This window comes from Hyperolius riggenbachi, chromosome 10 (genome assembly GCF_040937935.1).
Source record: "Hyperolius riggenbachi isolate aHypRig1 chromosome 10, aHypRig1.pri, whole genome shotgun sequence".
Classification (NCBI taxonomy): domain Eukaryota; kingdom Metazoa; phylum Chordata; class Amphibia; order Anura; family Hyperoliidae; genus Hyperolius; species Hyperolius riggenbachi.
This window is the reverse complement of record NC_090655.1, coordinates 131,358,337-131,377,225: the sequence shown is the minus strand read 5'-3', so window position 1 is coordinate 131,377,225 and position 18,889 is coordinate 131,358,337. Positions and strand designations below refer to the sequence as shown.

The 18,889-nt window shown below is 46.2% G+C and overlaps 1 protein-coding gene across 7 annotated transcripts in view; it reads right to left on the bottom strand.

Moving 5' to 3' along the window:
* Positions 1–18,889, bottom strand: part of FAM241B (family with sequence similarity 241 member B) — a 74,418-nt gene that overhangs the window by 43,857 nt on the left and 11,672 nt on the right. For 5 of the 7 annotated variants that reach the window (XM_068258066.1, XM_068258070.1, XM_068258069.1 and 2 more), the window contains one exon: positions 11,190–17,315. In XM_068258066.1, coding sequence (XP_068114167.1) covers positions 17,055–17,315 — 261 coding nt within the window. In that variant the 3' untranslated portion in view covers positions 11,190–17,054. Of the gene's footprint in view, positions 1–10,746; positions 11,120–11,189; positions 17,316–18,889 lie in introns of those variants that run through there. The other 2 variants (XR_011024516.1, XM_068258065.1) reach the window with 2 other exon arrangements.

Sequence of the window (18,889 nt, the reverse complement as noted above, 5' to 3'; positions counted from 1 at the left end):
GCATAGAACCACAACACTGAAGAACTTGGCAGCCTTCCAGACACAGGCTGACAAGTCTGACAAGGGAAAGATACATTGATTTATTACAGAGACTGTGATAGTACAAAGTGCTGCAGTAAGCCAGAACACATTAGAATAGCTTTTGGAACTTGTAGGATGATAAAAAACAGGATGCAATTTTTGTTACGGAGTCTCTTTAACCAGCTGAGCGGTCTGGACGAGCTCAGCTCGTCCAACACCGCCAGCGGCTGCCGCTCAGGCCCTGCTGGGCCGATTTTGATGAAATAAAAAGCAGCACACGCAGCCGGCACTTTGCCAGCCGCGTGTGCTGCCTGATCGCCGCCGCTCTGCGGCGATTCGCCGCGAGCAGCGGCGAAAGAGGGCCCCCTAGCCGCCTGAGCCCTGCGCAGCCGGAACAAAAAGTTCCGGCCAGCGCTAAGGGCTGGATCGGAGGCGGCTGACGTCAGGACGTCGGCTGACGTCGATGACGTCACTCCGCTCGTCGCTATGGCGACGATATAAGTAAAACAAGGAAGGCCGCTCATTGCGGCCTTCCTTGTTTATTCTGGGCGCCGGAGGCGATCGGAAGATCGCCTCCGGAGCGCCCTCTAGTGGGCTTTCATGCAGCCAACTTTCAGTTGGCTGCATGAAATAGTTTTTTTTTTATTTAAAAAAAACCCTCCCGCAGCCACCCTGGCGATTTAATCAGAACGCCAGGGTGGTTAAAGGAGTTATCAGGGAAAATTTTATAAAATATGTGCTACTTACCGGGGGCTTCCTCCATCCCCAAGCTCCCAGCATGTCCCTCGCCGCAGCTCCGTCCCGGTCCCCGGCGATGACGTCAGGCCGACCTCCAGGTCGGCCTGTACTGAGCCTGAGCGAGCAGCACTGTCAATCACCGCCACGTGGGCTGAAGCGGACTGCACAGGTGCCGTAGTTCTGCGCCTGTGCGGTCCGCTCCGGCCCACGTGGCGGTGATTGACAGCGCCGCTTGCGCAGGTGCAGTACAGGCCGTCGGCCTGACGTCATCGCCGGGGACTGGGACGGAGCTGCGGTGAACAGCTGCGGCGAGGGACATGCTGGGAGCTTGGGGCGGGAGGAAGCTCCCGGTAAGTAGCACTTATTTTATAAAATTTTCCCTGATAACTCCTTTAAAGAGGAACTCCAGCCTAAACAAACATACTGTCATTAAGTTACATTAGTTATGTTAATTAAATAGATAGGTAATATAATCTCTTACCTACACTGTTTTAAAAGAACAGGCAAATGTTTGATTTCATGATGGCAGCCATCTTTTTGGTTGAAAGGAGGTGACAGGGAGCATGAGACACAGTTCCAACTGTCCTGTGTGCTGATAACCATTCCCAGTTGCTAGGCAACGTGAACAACAACATAGGAAATCCCATAATGCTCTGCACAGCATCAGGGAAAAAAAGCCCGGGCTTTTTTTCTTTGATGGGTGGAGCATAGCTAAAAATGCAGCTAAAAATGATGCTTTGGTAAGAAAAACAAAGTTCTGATGCTGTGAAACTGTCAGTGCTGCTGAGTAGATTTTTAGTCCGGAGGTTCACTTTAAGGACCACTTTTTTCCATTCAGACCACTGCAGTTTTAACGGTTTATTGCTCGGTCATACAACCTACTATCTAAATGAATTTTACCTCCTTTTCTTGTCACTAATACAGCTTTCTTTTGGTGCTATTTGATAGCTGCTGTGATTTTTAGTTTTTATTATATTCATCAAAAAATACATGAATTTTGTCCCAAAAATTTTTTTTTTACTTTCTATGCTGACATTTTTTAAATTAAATATCTATATAAATTTTTGTCCAAATTTATTGTGCTACATGCCTTTGATAAAAAAAAAATCCAATAAGTGAATATTTATTGGTTTGGGTAAAAGTTATAGCGTTTACAAACTATGGTGCAAAAAGTGAATTTTCCCATTTTGAAGTATCTCTGACTTTTCTGAGCATCTGTCATGTTTCATGAGGTGCTAGAATTCCAGGATAGTATAAATATCTCCCAAATGACCGCATTCTGGAAAGAAGACATTCCAAAGTATTCACTAAGAGGTATGGTGAGTTCATAGAAGATTTTATTTTTTGTCACAAGCTAGTGGAAAATGACACTTTGTGACAAAAAAATAAATAAATAAAAGTTTCCATTTCTGCTGACTTTTGACAAAAAAAAAAAAAAATGAAATCTGCCACGGATTCACCATGCCCCTCTGAATACTTTGGGGTGTCTACTTTCCAAAATGGGGTCATTTGTGGGGTGTTTACTGTCCTGGCATTTTGGGGGGTGCTAAATTGTAAGCACCCCTGTAAAGCCTAAAGGTGCTCATAGGACTTTGGGCCCCTTAGCGCACCTAGGCTGCAAAAAAGTGTCACATATGTGGTATCGCCGTACTCAGGAGAAATAGTATAATGTGTTTTGGGGTGTATTTTTACACATACCCATGCTGGGTGGGAGAAATATCTCTGTAAATTATTATTTTTTTTACACACAATTGTCCATATACAGAGAAATTTTTCCCACCCAGCATGGGTATGGGTATGTGTAAAAATACACCCTAAAACACATTATACTACTTCTCCTGAGTACGGCGATAGCACATGTGTGACACTTTTTTGCAGCTTAGGTGCGCTAAGGGGCTCAACGTCCTATGAGTACCTTTAGGATTTCACAGGTCATTTTGAGGCATTTGGTTTCTAGACTACTTCTTACGGTTTAGGGCCCCTAAAATGCCAGGGCAGTATAGGAACCCCACAAATGACCGCATTTTAGAAAGAAGACACTCCAAGGTATTCTGTTAGGAATATGGTGAGTTCATAGAAGATTTTATTTTTTGTCACAAGTTAGCGGAAATTAATTTTTATTGTTTTTTTCACAAAGTGTCATTTTCCACTAACTTGTGACAAAAAATTAAATCTTCTATGAACTCACCATACACCTAACGGAATACCTTGGGGTGTCTTCTTTCTAAAATGGGGTCATTTTTGGGGTTCCTATACTGCCCTGGCATTATAGGGGCACTAAACTATGAGTAGTAGTGTAGAAACCAAATGCCTCAAAATGACCTGTGAAATCCTAAAGGTACTCATAGGACGTTGAGCCCCTTAGCGCACCTAGGCTGCAAAAAAAAAAAGCGTCGCACGTGTGGTATCGCCGTACTCAGGAGAAGTAGTATAATGTGTTTTGGGGTGTATTTTTACACATACCCATGCTGGGTGGGAGAAATAATGATGATTTTTATTTATTTTTTTTTATTTTTACACACAATTGTCCATTTACAGAGATATTTCTCCCACCCAGCATGGGTATGTGTAAAAATACACCCCAAAACACATTATACTACTTCTCCTGAGAAGAAGACACTACAAGGCATTCCGTTAGGAGTATGGTGAGTTCATAGAAGATTTTATTTTTTGTCACAAGTTAGCGGAAATTGATTTTTATTGTTTTTTTTTTTTTTTTCACAAAGTGTCATTTTCCACTAACTTGTGACAAAAAATAAAATCTTCTATGAACTCACCATACACCTAATGGAATACCTTGGGGTGTCTTCTTTCTAAAATGGGGTCACTTGTGTGGTTCCTATACTGCCCTGGCATTTTAGGGGCCCAAATTCGTGAGGAGTAGTCTAGAAACCAAATGCCTCAAAGTGACTGTTCAGGGGTATAAGCATCTGTAAATTTTGATGACAGGTGGTCTATGAGGGGCCGAATTTTGTGGAACCGGTCATAAGCAGGGTGGCCTCTTAGATGACAGGTTGTATTGGCACTGAAGTGCAGGATGTTCTCAAATCGTTACCTGGACATGGCAGCAGAGAACATGGGCATGTGATGTATTGGGTGCGTAGACCAATAAGACCGCAATACATTCTTTTTGACTAGACCCATGTTAAGGAGAAGGCCCCAAAAAAATGTTACGTTTGGAAACTTGGAGTGGTTTCCACCGAAAAGGCTGGGCATGGTAGCTTCTTGGATTGGCGGTTGCGTATTGTGTGGCATAACGGTTGGTCTCAGCCACAATTAAATCGTAGAGACCAGCAGTGATCAGAAAAAAAAATTCTGTCACTGCGGTGGGGCGGTTGAGGGTTTGGCTGGGTGATCAGAAGCCCGCAGGGGGCAGATTAGGGCCTGATCTGATGGATAGGAGTGCTAGGGGGTGACAGGAGGTGATTGATGGGTCTCAGGGGGTGATTAGAGGGGAGAATAGATGCAACCAATGCACTGGGGAGGTGATCAGAAGGGGGTCTGAGGGGGATCTGAGGGTTTGGCCGAGTGATCAGGAGCCCACTCGGGGCAAATTAGGGCCTGATCTGATGGGTAGGTGTGCTAGGGGGTGCCAGGCGGTGACAGGAGGTGATTGATGGGTGTCTCAGGGTGTGATTAGAGGGGGGAATAGATGCAAGCAATGCACTGGGGAGGTGATCGGGGGGGGGGGGGGGGGGGGTCTGAGGGCGATCTGAGGGTGTGGGCGGGTAATTGGTGGCCCGCAAGGGTCTGATCTGATGGTATGATGGGTAGCAGTGACAGGTGGTGACAGAGGGTGATTGATGGGTGATGAGAGGGGAAAACAGATGTAAATAATGCACTGGGGAGGTGATTAGGGGGGGGTCTGAGGGCGATCTGAGGGTGTGGGCAGGTGTGTGGGTGCCCGCAAGGGGCAGGTTAGGGTCTGATCTGATGGGTAGCGGGGACAGGTAATTGATAGGTTATCAGGGTGTGATTAGAGGGGAGAATAGATGCAAGCAATGCACTGGAGAGGTGATCAGGGGAGGTCTGAGGGCAATCTGAGGGTGTGGGCGAGTGATTGGGTGCTCACAAGGGGCAGATGAGGGTCTGATCTGATGGGTATGATGGGTAGCAGTGACAGGTGGTGACAGGGGGTGATTGATGGGTGATCAGTGGGTGATAGAGGGGAGAACAGATGTAAATAATGCACTGGGGAGGTGATAGGGGAGGGGGGGGGGGTCTGAGGGCGATCTGAGGGTGTGGGCGGGTAATTGGGTGCCCGTAAGGGGCAGATTAGGGTCTGATCTGATGGGTAGCAGTGACAGGTGGTGATTGATGGGTGATCAGTGGGTGATTAGAGGGGAGAACAGATGTAAACAATGCACGGGAGGGGGGTTCTGGGGAGGATCTGAGGGGGTGGGGGGTGATCAGAAGCCCCCAGGGGCAGTTTAGGACCTGATCTAAAATATAGCGTTGACAGATAGTGTCAGGGGGTGATTGATGGGTGATTAGGGGGGTGATTGGGTGCAAACAGTGGTCTGAGGGGGGGAAGCGGGGGGGGGGGGGGGGGGGGGGAAGTCTGAGGGGTGCTGTGGGCAATCAGGGGGCAGAATCAGTGTGCTTGGGTGCATACATACACAGCTGCCTCTTACCCTGGTGGTCCCTTGATCACTGGGACCACCAGGGTAGGAGGCAGCCTGTATAATACACTTTGTATACATTACAAAGTGTATTATGCACTTTGTAGCGGCAGATCGAGGGTCAACAGCCCGCTGGCGCTGCTAATTGGCCGGCGGGTTGACGACATGGGTGGGCGGAGCCTAATGCCGGCGGATGCTGCACGCGATCCCCGGCTATTCAGTCCCCCAGGTGCCGCCGCTGATCGGCAATAGGCGGTCCTGGGGGATGCCACTTTGCCGACACCCATAGGTAGTGGCAAAGCTATAGCAGAAAAGTTTTACTTACCAGATGCTTCAGCAGTTTAGTGAATTGCAGCCTCGAGCTTGGCAGAACTTCGACGTCTGACGGCGGTAAGCCCGACCTATGCTCGGGCTAGCCGCCGGAGAGGATTTTTTAAAAAATAAATGTGATTTATAGGCTTAAGCTAGCACTTGGCTAGCTAACAATGCCCACCAAGTCCCTCCTCTCTCCCCCGATCCACGCCGTTATACGTACCCCCCCAGGTATCCCGCGATGGCGCAGCCTCCCAATCAGCTCCAGGCTTCGCTATGGGGAGGATCGGGACTGCGCATGATGTCATGACGTCATCTTCGATCGTCGCCATAGCGCCGAGTGAAGCTAAATGGTGAAGCTGCGGCTCTCGCGGGATCGCGGAGGGGTAAATATTGCCGGCGGCAAACAGGGGGATCAGAGCGGTGCCGGGGGACTTGGGGGACATAGTTAGCTAGCGAAGTGCTAGCCTAAGCATTTAAATTTATTTTATTAAAAAAAATCCTCCCGCGGACGCAGCCTCTGAAACTGCATACCGCCAGGGAGGTTAATCGTTAATGCATGCTGCGTTTTTCTGTTGATAGCATTTGGGGAAAATTGGAATTGCAAATCGGATTTGCAGTGTGTAGGGAGCCTTAGGGTTTCTGACATTATTGTCAGATCTGACAAGATTAGCTGCATGCTTGTTTCTGGTGTTATTCAGACACTACTGCAGCCAAATAGATTGTCAGGGCTGCCAGGCAACTGGTTTTGTTTAAAAGCAAACAAATATGGCAGCCTCCATATCCCTCTCACTACAGTTGTCCTTTAACTGTGTTGCATAGTCTATGACACCCTCCAGTGGCAACTCTCATTACTTTAACCACTGGAGTGGTCATAGAGATGAGGCTGTGCAACAGGCAGGGCTGAAGAGGAATCCTGTCTGTGCAGGACTGGTGATTGAAACAGGCTCCCCTGCTCTGCTCAGCATATGGGGAGGGAAGCTACATTGGAGGCCCATATAGCTGTCTATGCTGGGGAGGGGAGCTGCCAACACTGAGGGCTTATCTGTCTGTTTATGCTGGGAAAGGGACTGCTAATATTGGGGAACATCTGGCTGTCTATGCTGGGTGGGGAGGGGCTTCCTCTGTGGTGGGTATTTTTTTTTTGGGGGGGGGGGTAGATTACTTCGACTAAATTTTTTAAGTAGCTCACGAGCCGAAAATAGTGTGGGCACTCCAGTTACATATAACAGCATCTCTGCTGAAAGAGAGGCTTAGTTCACACATAAATCTGTTTATCCCGTCTGGTCCAGTCCTGTCAGTTCAGCATCAGTTTTATATCACTTTTACCTGACAGGATTAAAACTGTAAACCTTTGAAGTGTGCACACTCCCATAGAAAACTGCCCATACAAAACGGATACAAAATTGTCAGGACAGGACTGGACTAGACTGGAACTGTACTCATTTTATGTGTGAACAAAGACATAGAAACTCAAAACAGATACAAAACTGACAGGACTGGCCCAGAACAGATTTTTGTGTGAACCAAGCCATAGAAAACAAAACTGATGCCAGGACAGGACACATTTTACGTGTGAACCCAGCCTAAGGGAGAGATGACAGACACAGACAAGTGTGTGAGCAGAAGGAATAATATGTTACACATCCCTGCCAAGTCAGATCATGTGATCAACACCACATTGGCTGCAGCTGATTACTGGTGGGAGATCAGCGGAAAAAATGCTGTTTGCAGGCATTTTTTTTTTTTTTTTTACGAAAACTCTATGGAGAAAGTAATGCTGTCCCTATCTAATAGTAGGGATACTAGAACAACATACATTTCCCATAGTGCCCCTTTAAAGGACTACTGTAGGGGGGGGGTAGAGGGGAAAAAAGTTATCTGGGGCTTCTAACGGTCCCCCGCAGACGTCCTGTGCCCGCGCAGCCACTCACCGATGCTCTGGGCCCCGCCTCCATTTCACTTCTGGAATTTCTGACTTTAAAGTAGGAAAACCACTGTGCCTGCGCAGCCGTGTCCTCACTCCCGCTGACGTCACCAGGAGTGTAGTGCGCAGACCGTACTGGGCCTACGCAATACACTCCTGGTGACGTCAGTGGCAGCGTGGGGGCGGCCACACAGGCGCAGTGGTTTTCCAACTTTAAAGTCGTAAATTCCAGAGGTAAACCGGACACGGGGCCCGGAGCATCGGTAAGTGGCTGCACGGGCACAGGACGTATGCGGGGGACCATTAGAAGCCCCTGGTAAGTTCAACTCATTTTCCCCCTACAAGACTCCTTTAAAGGGAACCTAAACTGAGAAGTATATGGATTTTTCCTTTATAAATAATACCAGTTGCCTGACTCCCCTGCTGATCCTGTGTCTCTAGCCATAGCCTCTGAACAAGCATGCAGATCAGGTGCTCTGACTGAAGTCAGACTGGATTAGCTGCATGCTTGTTTCAGGTGTGTGATTCAGCCACTACTGCAGCCAAAGAGATCATCAGGAGTGGCAAGCAACTGGTATTGTTTAAAAAGGAAACATCCATATCCCTCAGTTAAGGTTCCCTTTAAGGTTAACCCCTTCCCAATCCATAAAGCTTGTATCCTAACCCATAGAATGAACCCATCTACTCTGTCCTAAGAGGGCACAAAGTAGGCACGATGGCTGGCTGGTGGTGCCTATTTGGGCACATGACAGGGAAAACAAATATACCCACCAATAATCCATTACAGTATGTAAAGTGTATTCATCAGATATTACATGCCATACAGCATGCAGCTTTGTACACTTTTACATCCTAAGCCTGCAATGCCCACTGACTAACTGCAAAGTGACCACTGTCAGAAACCCTGAACTAGCATGCAGACCAGAGGTATCTGGCAATAATAATATTATTAGCTGCATGCTTGTTTCATGTGTGTGATCCAAGCACTACTAATGCTGGAATGATCATCAGGAGTGCCAGGCAAATAGGATTGTGTCAAAGGAAATAAATACAGTATATCAACCTTCATATCCTTCTCTAGTCAGGTGTCTAACTTTTAAAGCATTACAGTTCATGGCTAAGCAAACTTCGGCCAGCAGTTTTCTGATGCCTCAGTGAAGTCCTGTTTCTACTACATGCGCCTGTATGCAGTTTTTCTGAACACAAAAATGCATTAGATATGAGAGTCCATGTTAATTAATGGGCTAGTTTACCTGACACCATGTTGCATTTTTATAGACATCACATGATTTACCTACGCAATGCAATAGAACTGCAGTGGAAAACATGCATTGTTCTATACAAACATGCAGGGTGTCCGGAAAACAACCTACAGGCCTAGGGCTCATTCGCACTACAGAGCACATACACAAATGTAATTTCCTGAATGTGTTGCCATCGTGCGGCCATCGCACAGAATACACGTTGTGGTGCGCTAGGAGCGCAGACGTCGGCTGCCAACCCAGTGTTCTCCCCAGAATTTTTTTCCAGCCGGGTGGCATGAAATAGTAGCCGGGTGGCATGAAAAAGTAGCCGGGTGAGGCGAGTTGAAAATGCAGGGCAACTGTGCTTACAGCATAGGAGGAGGTAAGGAGGTGAGCTGATGACAGCCGGGTGGTCACCAAATCTAGCCGGGTGGAGCACCCGGCTAAAAGAGCCTGGGGAGAACACTGCAACCCATCAGGAAATGTGTGCGTTGTGCGATTAGATGTTCCCAGAAGCGTTACATCATATTACATTGTAACGCATGGGAACGCACACCTGTAATGTGAATGGTGACATGAAAGTCTATGGACTTTCATGTTGCCATGTAGCTTGTATACTGTACGTTGCATCAAAACTGACAGCGCAGCACCTAGTGTGAATGAGCCCTCGAAGTTAAAAACCTTTGTGCTCTCCTCCTCCAGTCTGATGGACCAGCAGCAGCTGAGTATCTCTGTATGCAGTTCTTGCCTGACTACTTGAAGCAGGGCAAAGGTATCGGCCATTGATCTCCTACTAGTTCTGTCCTACCCCCATCCCACAGATATTTTCTAACATGGCCAATCAGACTATCAATCAATAAACAGCACAACATTGATTCAAAATGTAGAAGCAATACATTATTGGCAAATTCAACCAAAGTCATCAAAATCGATGCGTTTATGGCGAGCTTTAGATATTTTTTGCCTAACTTAGGTGATAAAATGAAAGCTAATTAGTTCACATGAAGCCTACCACTTCTCAGTATCAGTCTCTGAGCTGGCTGAGAAAAAAAGCCTTAATTTACTAACATTTTCAAGAATGTTACTGGTATAACTATGTTCTTGTTTGCATGGGGAGAAAATCTTGTACTGATGATTTTTGTATTTTGCGTCCCTTTAAATTTAATATTTCATATATTTTAATGTTTATTTTCACTTTTACAGATCTTACCTTTTTCAACATTTTGGCAACGTTGATTTTTGTTCTAAAATGTTTTTATACCATGAATTGGAATGCAAGTTATTGTTAACAGGAGGTCCCTGTCCTGCCCGCCGAGGTAGCTGCACCATTAATGGCACACTCTTTTGAGTCACCTCTCCGTGTCTGCTACGCATGGCAGGAGACACCATACGTGGGGGTAATCTACCCTAGTTACGGCAGCGAGTCCTGCGCAAACAGTGGGCATGCTTTGCCTGTTATATGTATGGCTCAGCCAGGCCTCAAGCCTCCCCTATTTATACTTACGTACGTGTGTGCGCGCCAGTGACGTACCTGACGAAGGCATGACATGGCGAAACACGGAATAGCATCGCTGGCACACAGAAGTCTGTGGTGGGAGCCCAAGTCCTTACAGACACCTGGTACCTATACTGCAGCTGGTCATGGTAGCAGGAGAGGCATCACAAGAGAGGCATCGCAAGCCCTTGAGAAGCATTTAACATTTTGATCTAGTAAGTGCAACTTTTTTGCGGTTATTTATAGAACAAAAGCAGTGTTTCCCCATGGAGCATTCGTCTACTCTCATTTTGTTTCACTTTGCATATATATATATATATATATATTTATATTATGTATTTAAGATTTATATCTGGCAAAAGTGGGAGTGACTATATCGAATACAAATTAATGGTATATAATCTATTTTATTTTAGACGGGCAATAGGAGTCAGCCAGTTTTGTAAACGTTTTGCTAAATAGCAAAAGGCTGCAGATGATCACTGCAAAGTTCCACAAAATCCTGGATCTCCAGCTACACAAGCAGCCTAGCTGCGAAGGGTGTTCCTTGCCAAGCATGCAGTGCCCCGCACCATTCTATAGTTGAGCGTACTGGTTACTTAGATAGTATGCCGACTGTGTCTAGTGGTTTCCAGCATAGACAAGGCCTCTTCTGTCTCTGCTCCCTAGTAATGCAGCTGAATCAGCACAACAAGCTACCCAACCAGCGCCCGGTGTTCCAACAAATTAACTCAGCAGAGTGTAGCACTGATCAAGGACACTATAACGAGAGTTCCACAAAAAACATTTTACTATTCATTTAACAACTAAAAAGAATTAAGACAAAGAAAGCAAAGTTATTCTTTAATTTTGGTCCTTTACAGGCTTTTTTGAGAATATATTATATGTACTGGGTAATAATACACACAGATGTATCCAATATTTTAATTCAGTATCAAAGAAAATCTATTCGAGCTTACCTCATTTAAGAAAATAACATAATGAATAAAATTGCTTATTTTCTTACAATGTTCACTTATATATTATATGGTCAGTGTTCCCTCACCCTGATTTACATTCATGACAGGTGGCAACCTCTTTGGTCCTGTCAGGTGATCTCTGCGCAATGTTTGTTTACTGAGTTCTGAAGCCAGTACAAAATATCAAAATATTCCTGGTCTCCCAGAATTCTTGGGGGGGGGGGGGGGGGGGGAATAATTCTGCATATCTAACCAGCCTAGGCTAAACATCACTGGGAGGCCAGGGAAACATTCAAGGAAAAATGGGTATCCTGAAAAATTTACTGCATTCTATTATATGTCACTGAAGTTTCACTTTAAAGAGACTGTACTAAGAAAAAACGCCCTGAGGTGTACTCCCCTTGAGAGAGGGAGGCCTCCCCGTCCTTCTCTGTCCCAAGGAGGTCTCGCTGCAGCCCACGGAAAGCACAGCCAACAATTTGTCAGGCTGTGCAATATTTACCTTTCCCTGTTTCAGCGGGGACACTGTTGCGGCTCTCCGCTGGGAAATAGCTGATCTCAGCTGGGTCCGCTCTACTGCGCAGGTGCAGGAGACTTGCGTCTGCGCAGTAGAGTGGACCCAACTGCGATTGGCTATTTCAGCACCTGCGCTGGAGCCGGGAAGGTAAATATTTACATTGCCGCTGTTCCTGGACCTGCAGCAACACCAACGTGCAACAGAGGACAGGGGAAGCCTCAATTGGATCTAGACTAGGCTTTTCCCTCCCGAGGTGAGTACCTCCAGGAGCATTTTTTTTCTTAGTACAGATCCTCTTTAATATGCAAGGGAGCAAGTAGTGCTTGCAGCAAACCAAGTTCCACCTTTTATTTTTGTCTTTGAAGGCTTGAACATGATAGGACATTTCAATGGCTGCTCTGGGCAGCAGAAATGTATTCCTTTGCTCCAGTTTCTACTGTAGATTATTCTATTTATTGAATTGAAATTCTACACAGTGTTTGCCATATTTAAAGAGAATCTGTAAGAGAAAAAGAGAGTGGCCTGGGGGGTACCTACTTTGGGAGGGGAAGGCCTCTGGATCCTAATGAGGCTTCCCCTGTCCTCCTGTGTAGCCCTGATCAAACGATTGCTCTCCTGAAAATCTGCTAAGTGCGCGCAGGCGCAGTAGCGAATGCTGCATGCTGCAATACTTACCTTATAGAAGCAGCACAGACGCAGTACCATTTACCCCCTCGGGCTCTTGCGGAAATAGCCAAGCCCTGTGCAGTAGAGTGAACCCGATCAGGCTCAGCTAAATATTGCCATCTGCTGCTGTCCAGAGGTCCCAGCACTGGATCTGTGCTGCACGGGATGGAAGGTTCATTAGGATCTAGGCTTTCACCGCCCAAGGTAAGTAACCCCCAGGGACTCTTTTTACTTTGAATACAGATTAGTATTAATGTATTTGCCACACAGGGAGCAGTTTATTAAATCAAGGCCGTGAATGAACGTGTCACTTACCTAGTGCAAGTGAGGTCATTTATTTTATTATTTTTTTTTTATAGCTCATAGGATCTGCAATGGTCTTTCTGTGCCTTTTCATTACTGCACTTGTAAACTTTGACAGACACCTGCAATATTTCTGCACAAGTCTATGGCACATTAAACGTGTTCGAGTAATGGAAGCCACATATGCAGCAAACTGCTAAGCCTAAAAGGATCCTTCAGCTGCTCTGCACAGAATGAGGTTATTCCTAAATGATACAGTATATCACTCAACATTACAAACAGCTCACACTGCACTTTTATTACTACATCACACAAGATGACTAGTGATCGTAGAAAGTTACCAGGCCACACCTTATTTAATATTTTCTACTATCACCAGGGACTAACATTTTCCCTTTCAACCCTCTGAATTATAGTGAGGGTTGCTAAAAGGTATAAGAATTAGCAGTTGTGCCGTTGCACTGAAGTGCACATTCACAGCGCTGGTGTTTTATATAGGATTCTATCCCACTATAATACATCAGTAGCGCGCCTCTTCATTAAATGAATAGGGAAACCAAGCACATGCGTACACTGCTTAGTGGGCAGCTGGAGCAGCACAGTAGTTCCTGGGTTCTGTATATCACTGTCAGCCTTATGATGGGCTTCCTACTTTAGTGATCGTGGTGGAACAAGCCTTGAGACTTCAACTGGCAATCCCTTGGTTTAATAAGTCATATCCTGTTTATATATCATCCTGATTCCTATTAAAATGTTTCCTGATCAAGTTTGGGTTTGAAGGATACCAGAGCCTAATGAAGTAGGAGAAACGGGGGTCTCCTCCATCCCCCTCTTTTGGCAGCTAAATGCCCCTGGCAGCCTCTTCCGGCATGCCAAAATCGGGCATTAGTGCGCAGACACTGGCCCGGCTGCGTGCGTCCTACATCGTCAGAATTAGGTCATGAGCAGAGCGCTCCGGTCACTGGCCGCACGCTGTAGGATGTGTACAGCCAGGCCAGCACCTGCGCACTAATGCCTAACTCGGAAGAGGCTGCCAAAGGAGGGGAATGGGGGCTGCTGGGCATCAGGACAGCTCCCTGTACATGCCTGTTCCCCCCATTTCTACTTCATTCAGCTCTGGTATCCCTTAAAGGTGAATCACATTCAGCATGGAAAGCTGCAGTGAGAAATACGTATTGCAGTCATTGTGCTTGCCATACTAAGGTTCTCCAGAGCTAGAGAACAGTAGAGAATTCATGGGATCTGCCAAACCTTTCCAATATTAAAACAGCAAACCATACACTATTTTTTAAAGCTCTTTCCATTAGTTCTATAACAACCTATATTTATTACAAAATATTTTCACTGTAGATTAATTCATACAACCACTAGCACATCATCATCATCATTTCAATAGAATCTTAGCAATCCTTGTTATGGTTTGTAATATTCCAGGCAATAGTTGCCAACATTTCCTACCTAGGAGAATGGAATTCATTTTTAAACAAAAAAGTTCTCAAGTCATAAGGAGTTGCTGGTGTATAGCACATGGCGTGTGTGTGACATCACACCGTCAGCGTGGCGGGTTCTAAAGACGGAGTGTGTGTGTGTGTGTGTGTGTGTGTGTGTGTGTGTGCGTGCGTGCGTGCGTGCGTGCGTATACAGGAGGGCACATTTATACACTAGGGGGGCAGCGGACTTGGACGATTCCCAAGAGATTTCATGCTGAAAATGCTTGGGAATCGGCAGGGGCGTAGCAATAGCCATAACAGCTGCTATGGGGCCCTGGAGCATGGGGGGCCAAGGTGGTACTTAATGTATTAACCATCTACGTGCAGTGCTGATTGCATGAGAATGTAAATTGCCCAATTAACTCATACCTATAGGGTAGTGGCAGGTGGCATTGCTTAAGAGTTCCTACATCTCTGAGCCCCATGAAAGCTTTGCTGTGGGGCCCCCATGATCTCTAGATACGCCCCTGGGAATCAGCCTGCAGTGAATAGGCAGCCGACAGATCTCTCTCTAATCAGATTCGATCAGAGAGATTTGTTTCTTGATCAAATCTGCCCATTATTGCTAGATGTATGGGCACCTTTAAAACGTACGTACACACGTCTGATATTTCTAAACGACTGAACCGGTCGTTTGAACGACAGTTGGACGTGTGTACGTTCGATTGTTGGACTGATAGCAGCAGTTTTGACTGATCCACTTGGCGGAACCGTGGACTAACTGTCGTTCAAATGACAGTTAGGTCCGTACATGTGTACAAACTACTTGTTTGAAAGTCTTCTACTTTGACACTAATAGACATTCAAACAACGAGTCGTTTGATCAGTCTTTAGGCACATACACACGCCATACTTCCGCCAACGACGGGTCTGCCAGACCCTCCTGCTGGGCGGACGTTCAGCCGACAGTAGCATGTGTGTACGCGCTCAGCCTTATCAGTCTGCCGACAGCACATACACACGTGCTGCTGTCAGCTGAACGTCCGCCCAGCGACAGGGTCTGTTTGACCCATCGTTGGCGGAAGTATGGCATGTGTACGTGCCTTTTTGATCTGGTCCATTGACCAGTCAAACAACATTTAAAATAGCTGTAATTAGCATTTCAAAAGTTTTGTCGTCTGTGTGTATAATGAGTCTGAACGACAAGTCGTTCAAACATCCGGTTTGAACGACAATCGGCCATAAAATCAGACGTGTGTACGCACCTTAAGGGCTGGAGTGATAAGATAACACTCTTAAGGGGCCCATACTCCTAACAATTTTCCCGCCAATATACAGCCTGTGATTGAATCGATTGTGAAATTGTTGCGCAACTGCTGACCGAATGATTGATTTCCGTCTGAAATCGATCGTTCCCGTCGATCTGTCCGCGCGGAAGATTTTGCTCCATCGCCCGCGGGTCAAGAGTGCGTCAATAGCGGCTTTCGAATGCCCGACGACCGATGCTAGCGGCAATACATTACCTTTTCCGCCGGCGCGTGCCCCCGCTGCTTCTTCTCCGCGCTGGGCTCAGAGTCCGGCAGGCTTCACTTCTTCCTGTCCGGACAGGAAGTTTAAACAGTAGAGCGCCCTCTACTGTTTAAACTTCCCCCGGACAGGAAGTTCAGTGAAGCTGCAGCCCTGGAGCCCGGAGCGGAGAAGAGACAGTGTAGACCGGGGGACTCGCGCCGGCGGAGCAGGTAATGTATGCAGGCGGCAGCACCCCCACAGATTGTGATCGGTTTCATTCTGAAATTGATTCACAATCTGTTTACAGCCATACGATCCCTCTCTGATCAGATTTGATCAGAGAGGGATCTATCTGTTGGTTGATCTGATGGCAAAACGACCAGTGTATGGCCACCTTTACTTTGAACACTTATCACATTTACAATGTAAATTTATGCTTTGTGGTAAGTTTTCACTTGCCGTATTATCACCAGCATGATGTTAGTGAACTGTAGCCATTATTTCAGTTTGTGGGGGCTGAATTTGTCTACCCACCTGAGCTCACAGTTCCATTCCACTAGTGCAGCCACTGAAAAGATAATGGTGGCATCAGACTCCGTAGATTATTCCACGTGATCTAATGCTGGGTACACACAATGCATTTTTTTCAGTCGATTTTTTGTCTGATCGATTTCCGATTAGATTTTCCGATCGATTTCCGATTTGATTCCGTTATCTTTTCTTATCTATTTCCATTCACGTCTATGAAAAATCGATCAGACAAAAAGGATCGAAAATAAGATCGTACATGTCGGAAATTATCGAATCATCTATCTAACACAAAATTATATGGTGTGTACCTAGCATAAAACTGCAATGAAAGAGGAGCTTTTGTCATGGCAAGTGGGAGAGGAGGAGGAGATGCGCACTACAGACTATTATCCTATCATAGAGATATAAGCAGCAAATGGCTAATGCTCACTCACTAGTACCCAAATAAAATGTCAGATTTAGATAGTGCTTGCCACAAAATGTGTAAGTATGTAAGTATTTATCAGGGAACAATGAAATGCATTTTGGACCTTACCAGAGCAATGCTCAACAATGTTGAAATGCAGTTTGCAAATGGTTGGCCCTGTGAAGTCTTTCCTTTGTTGATGGCGAATGAGTTTTGGCCCCTTAGGAACTTGGGTACATTTCTTGATTCCAGGAGAAGCAAAGTTCAGAAGGTTTTCCTCTTCTGAGGAGGACAAGCACCATCACAAAGTCATTCAACTTAATAAACCATTCATTCTTTGTCTTTCCATGTATTGCCTTGTGATCCATTTGCAGTTATCGCTGGCTTAGGTGGGAAACAACATATATGAAGCCTAGTAGGAGCAAGCCACGGAAACCCATCATTAGAACGAGGAAGAGGATGAGGATGGACATGACAGGCTCCACCACCTGGTTTCCAATATTCCAGCGTGGGAATCCCATATTCACCAACTGCTGATTAATGTCAGAGAAAGGCGAGCGTCCCTCCTGCCTTCCCCCATCTTGTGGCACCTGCTGTGCTCCTGGTCCAGCATTCCCCATCGTGTTAAAAAATCCCTGTGTGTGAGAGAAATGGAATAAACAACCTCTGGAAAAACTGAAAAAAGTACAGAAACTGCAAACTTTCATTAACACTCCAACACCCCCACCCCCCTCCGGCAGTATGGTTATTTCCGGATTTTAGGGTCTAAAAGCACTGCAATTATTTTGCACGCTTTCACACCCTAAAACCAGGCAAAAAAATCATGCTGCAGAGAAATCTGCAGCAGCCCAGCATTTACTCACCTCCCTGGGATCCAGCGCTGGAATTTTCCCTCCGTCCTCTGGGTGGGGCCGTTACCCTGTAGTGAGATTGCCATCTGTCGTCAGAGATATGCGGCAATGCGTATTTTTGTACGCGTTGCGGCCGCAATAGCGCTAATTACAGTCGGGAATGCGGAGAAAGCTATGCGTGGCCAGTCCTGTCGGCAAAAACGAAACTAGCTGGCAGCGGGGGACCAGAGGATTAGTGACTGGCTGCAAGGGTACAGGACTGCTGCAGGGGGCTGGTAGAAGCCCCAGGTGAGTAAAACTCATTTTTTTTTCTGGCTAAAGTGTCCCTTTCAGGCGGTTCTTCCCTCGCCGTCTCCCTGGGCAGCTTCGGTCCCCCGCAATTCAGCCCGAAAGCCTGGTCGAGTCAGGATTCATCGCACATGCGCGGCCCGGCCAGGCGCGCTCCTGTCCCTGTGAATGTTCTGCTTCAGCACAGTACTACTGCACAAGCACAGAACGCTCCCAGCCTCGGGAGCGATACGGGGGAGCGCAACTGGCCGGGCATGTGCAATGAAGCGCGACTCGACCAGGCTTTCGGGCTGAATTGCAGGGGACTGGAGCCCCCCAGGGAGACAGCGAGGGTCGAGCGGCCTTGAAGAGAAACTCTGACCAAGAATTGAACTTTATCCCAATCAGTAGCTGATACCCCCTTTTACATGAGAAACAGACAATCAGGGGGCGCTGTATGACTGATATTGTGGTGAAACCCCTCCCACAAGAAACTCTGAGTACGTACTCCTGGCAGTTTTTTGTCTGTGAACCTTGCTGCATTGTGGGAAATAGCTGTTTACAGCTGTTTCCAATTGCCCAAAAAAACATGCAGCCGCTACATCATCTGCCAACAGTAAAAATGTCACCATGCAATAAATGTTGGAATGTAAAAAGGGATTTAAAAGATTTTACAATTTTACACTGACTAAATAATTTATACATAATAATTGTAAAAAATGAAGCACTTTTTTATTACATTATTTTCACTGGAGTTCCTCTTTAAGGAAGCCCCAGGTAAGTATAGTACCTGAGATGCTTCTCATCTCAGGTACACTTTAAGCATAGTTACAAGAGGGTTTGTTTGAGGACAGGGTAGAGAAAGGGTTAATTTTACGTTATAAAGAACAATAATAGTGGAACAGAAATTACAGATGGTAAGCCACTGTTAGCATATTGTAAACAATAGTCATAACGACGGCACTCCCGGCATCTACATTAGCACGAGCCTTTATTAAATGTACACTGATCAGTGAACAAAGGTTTTTTTTCAGCAACTGGTGCTGCTATTAAAGGGATACTGTAGGGGGGGGGGGGGGGGGTCGGGGGAA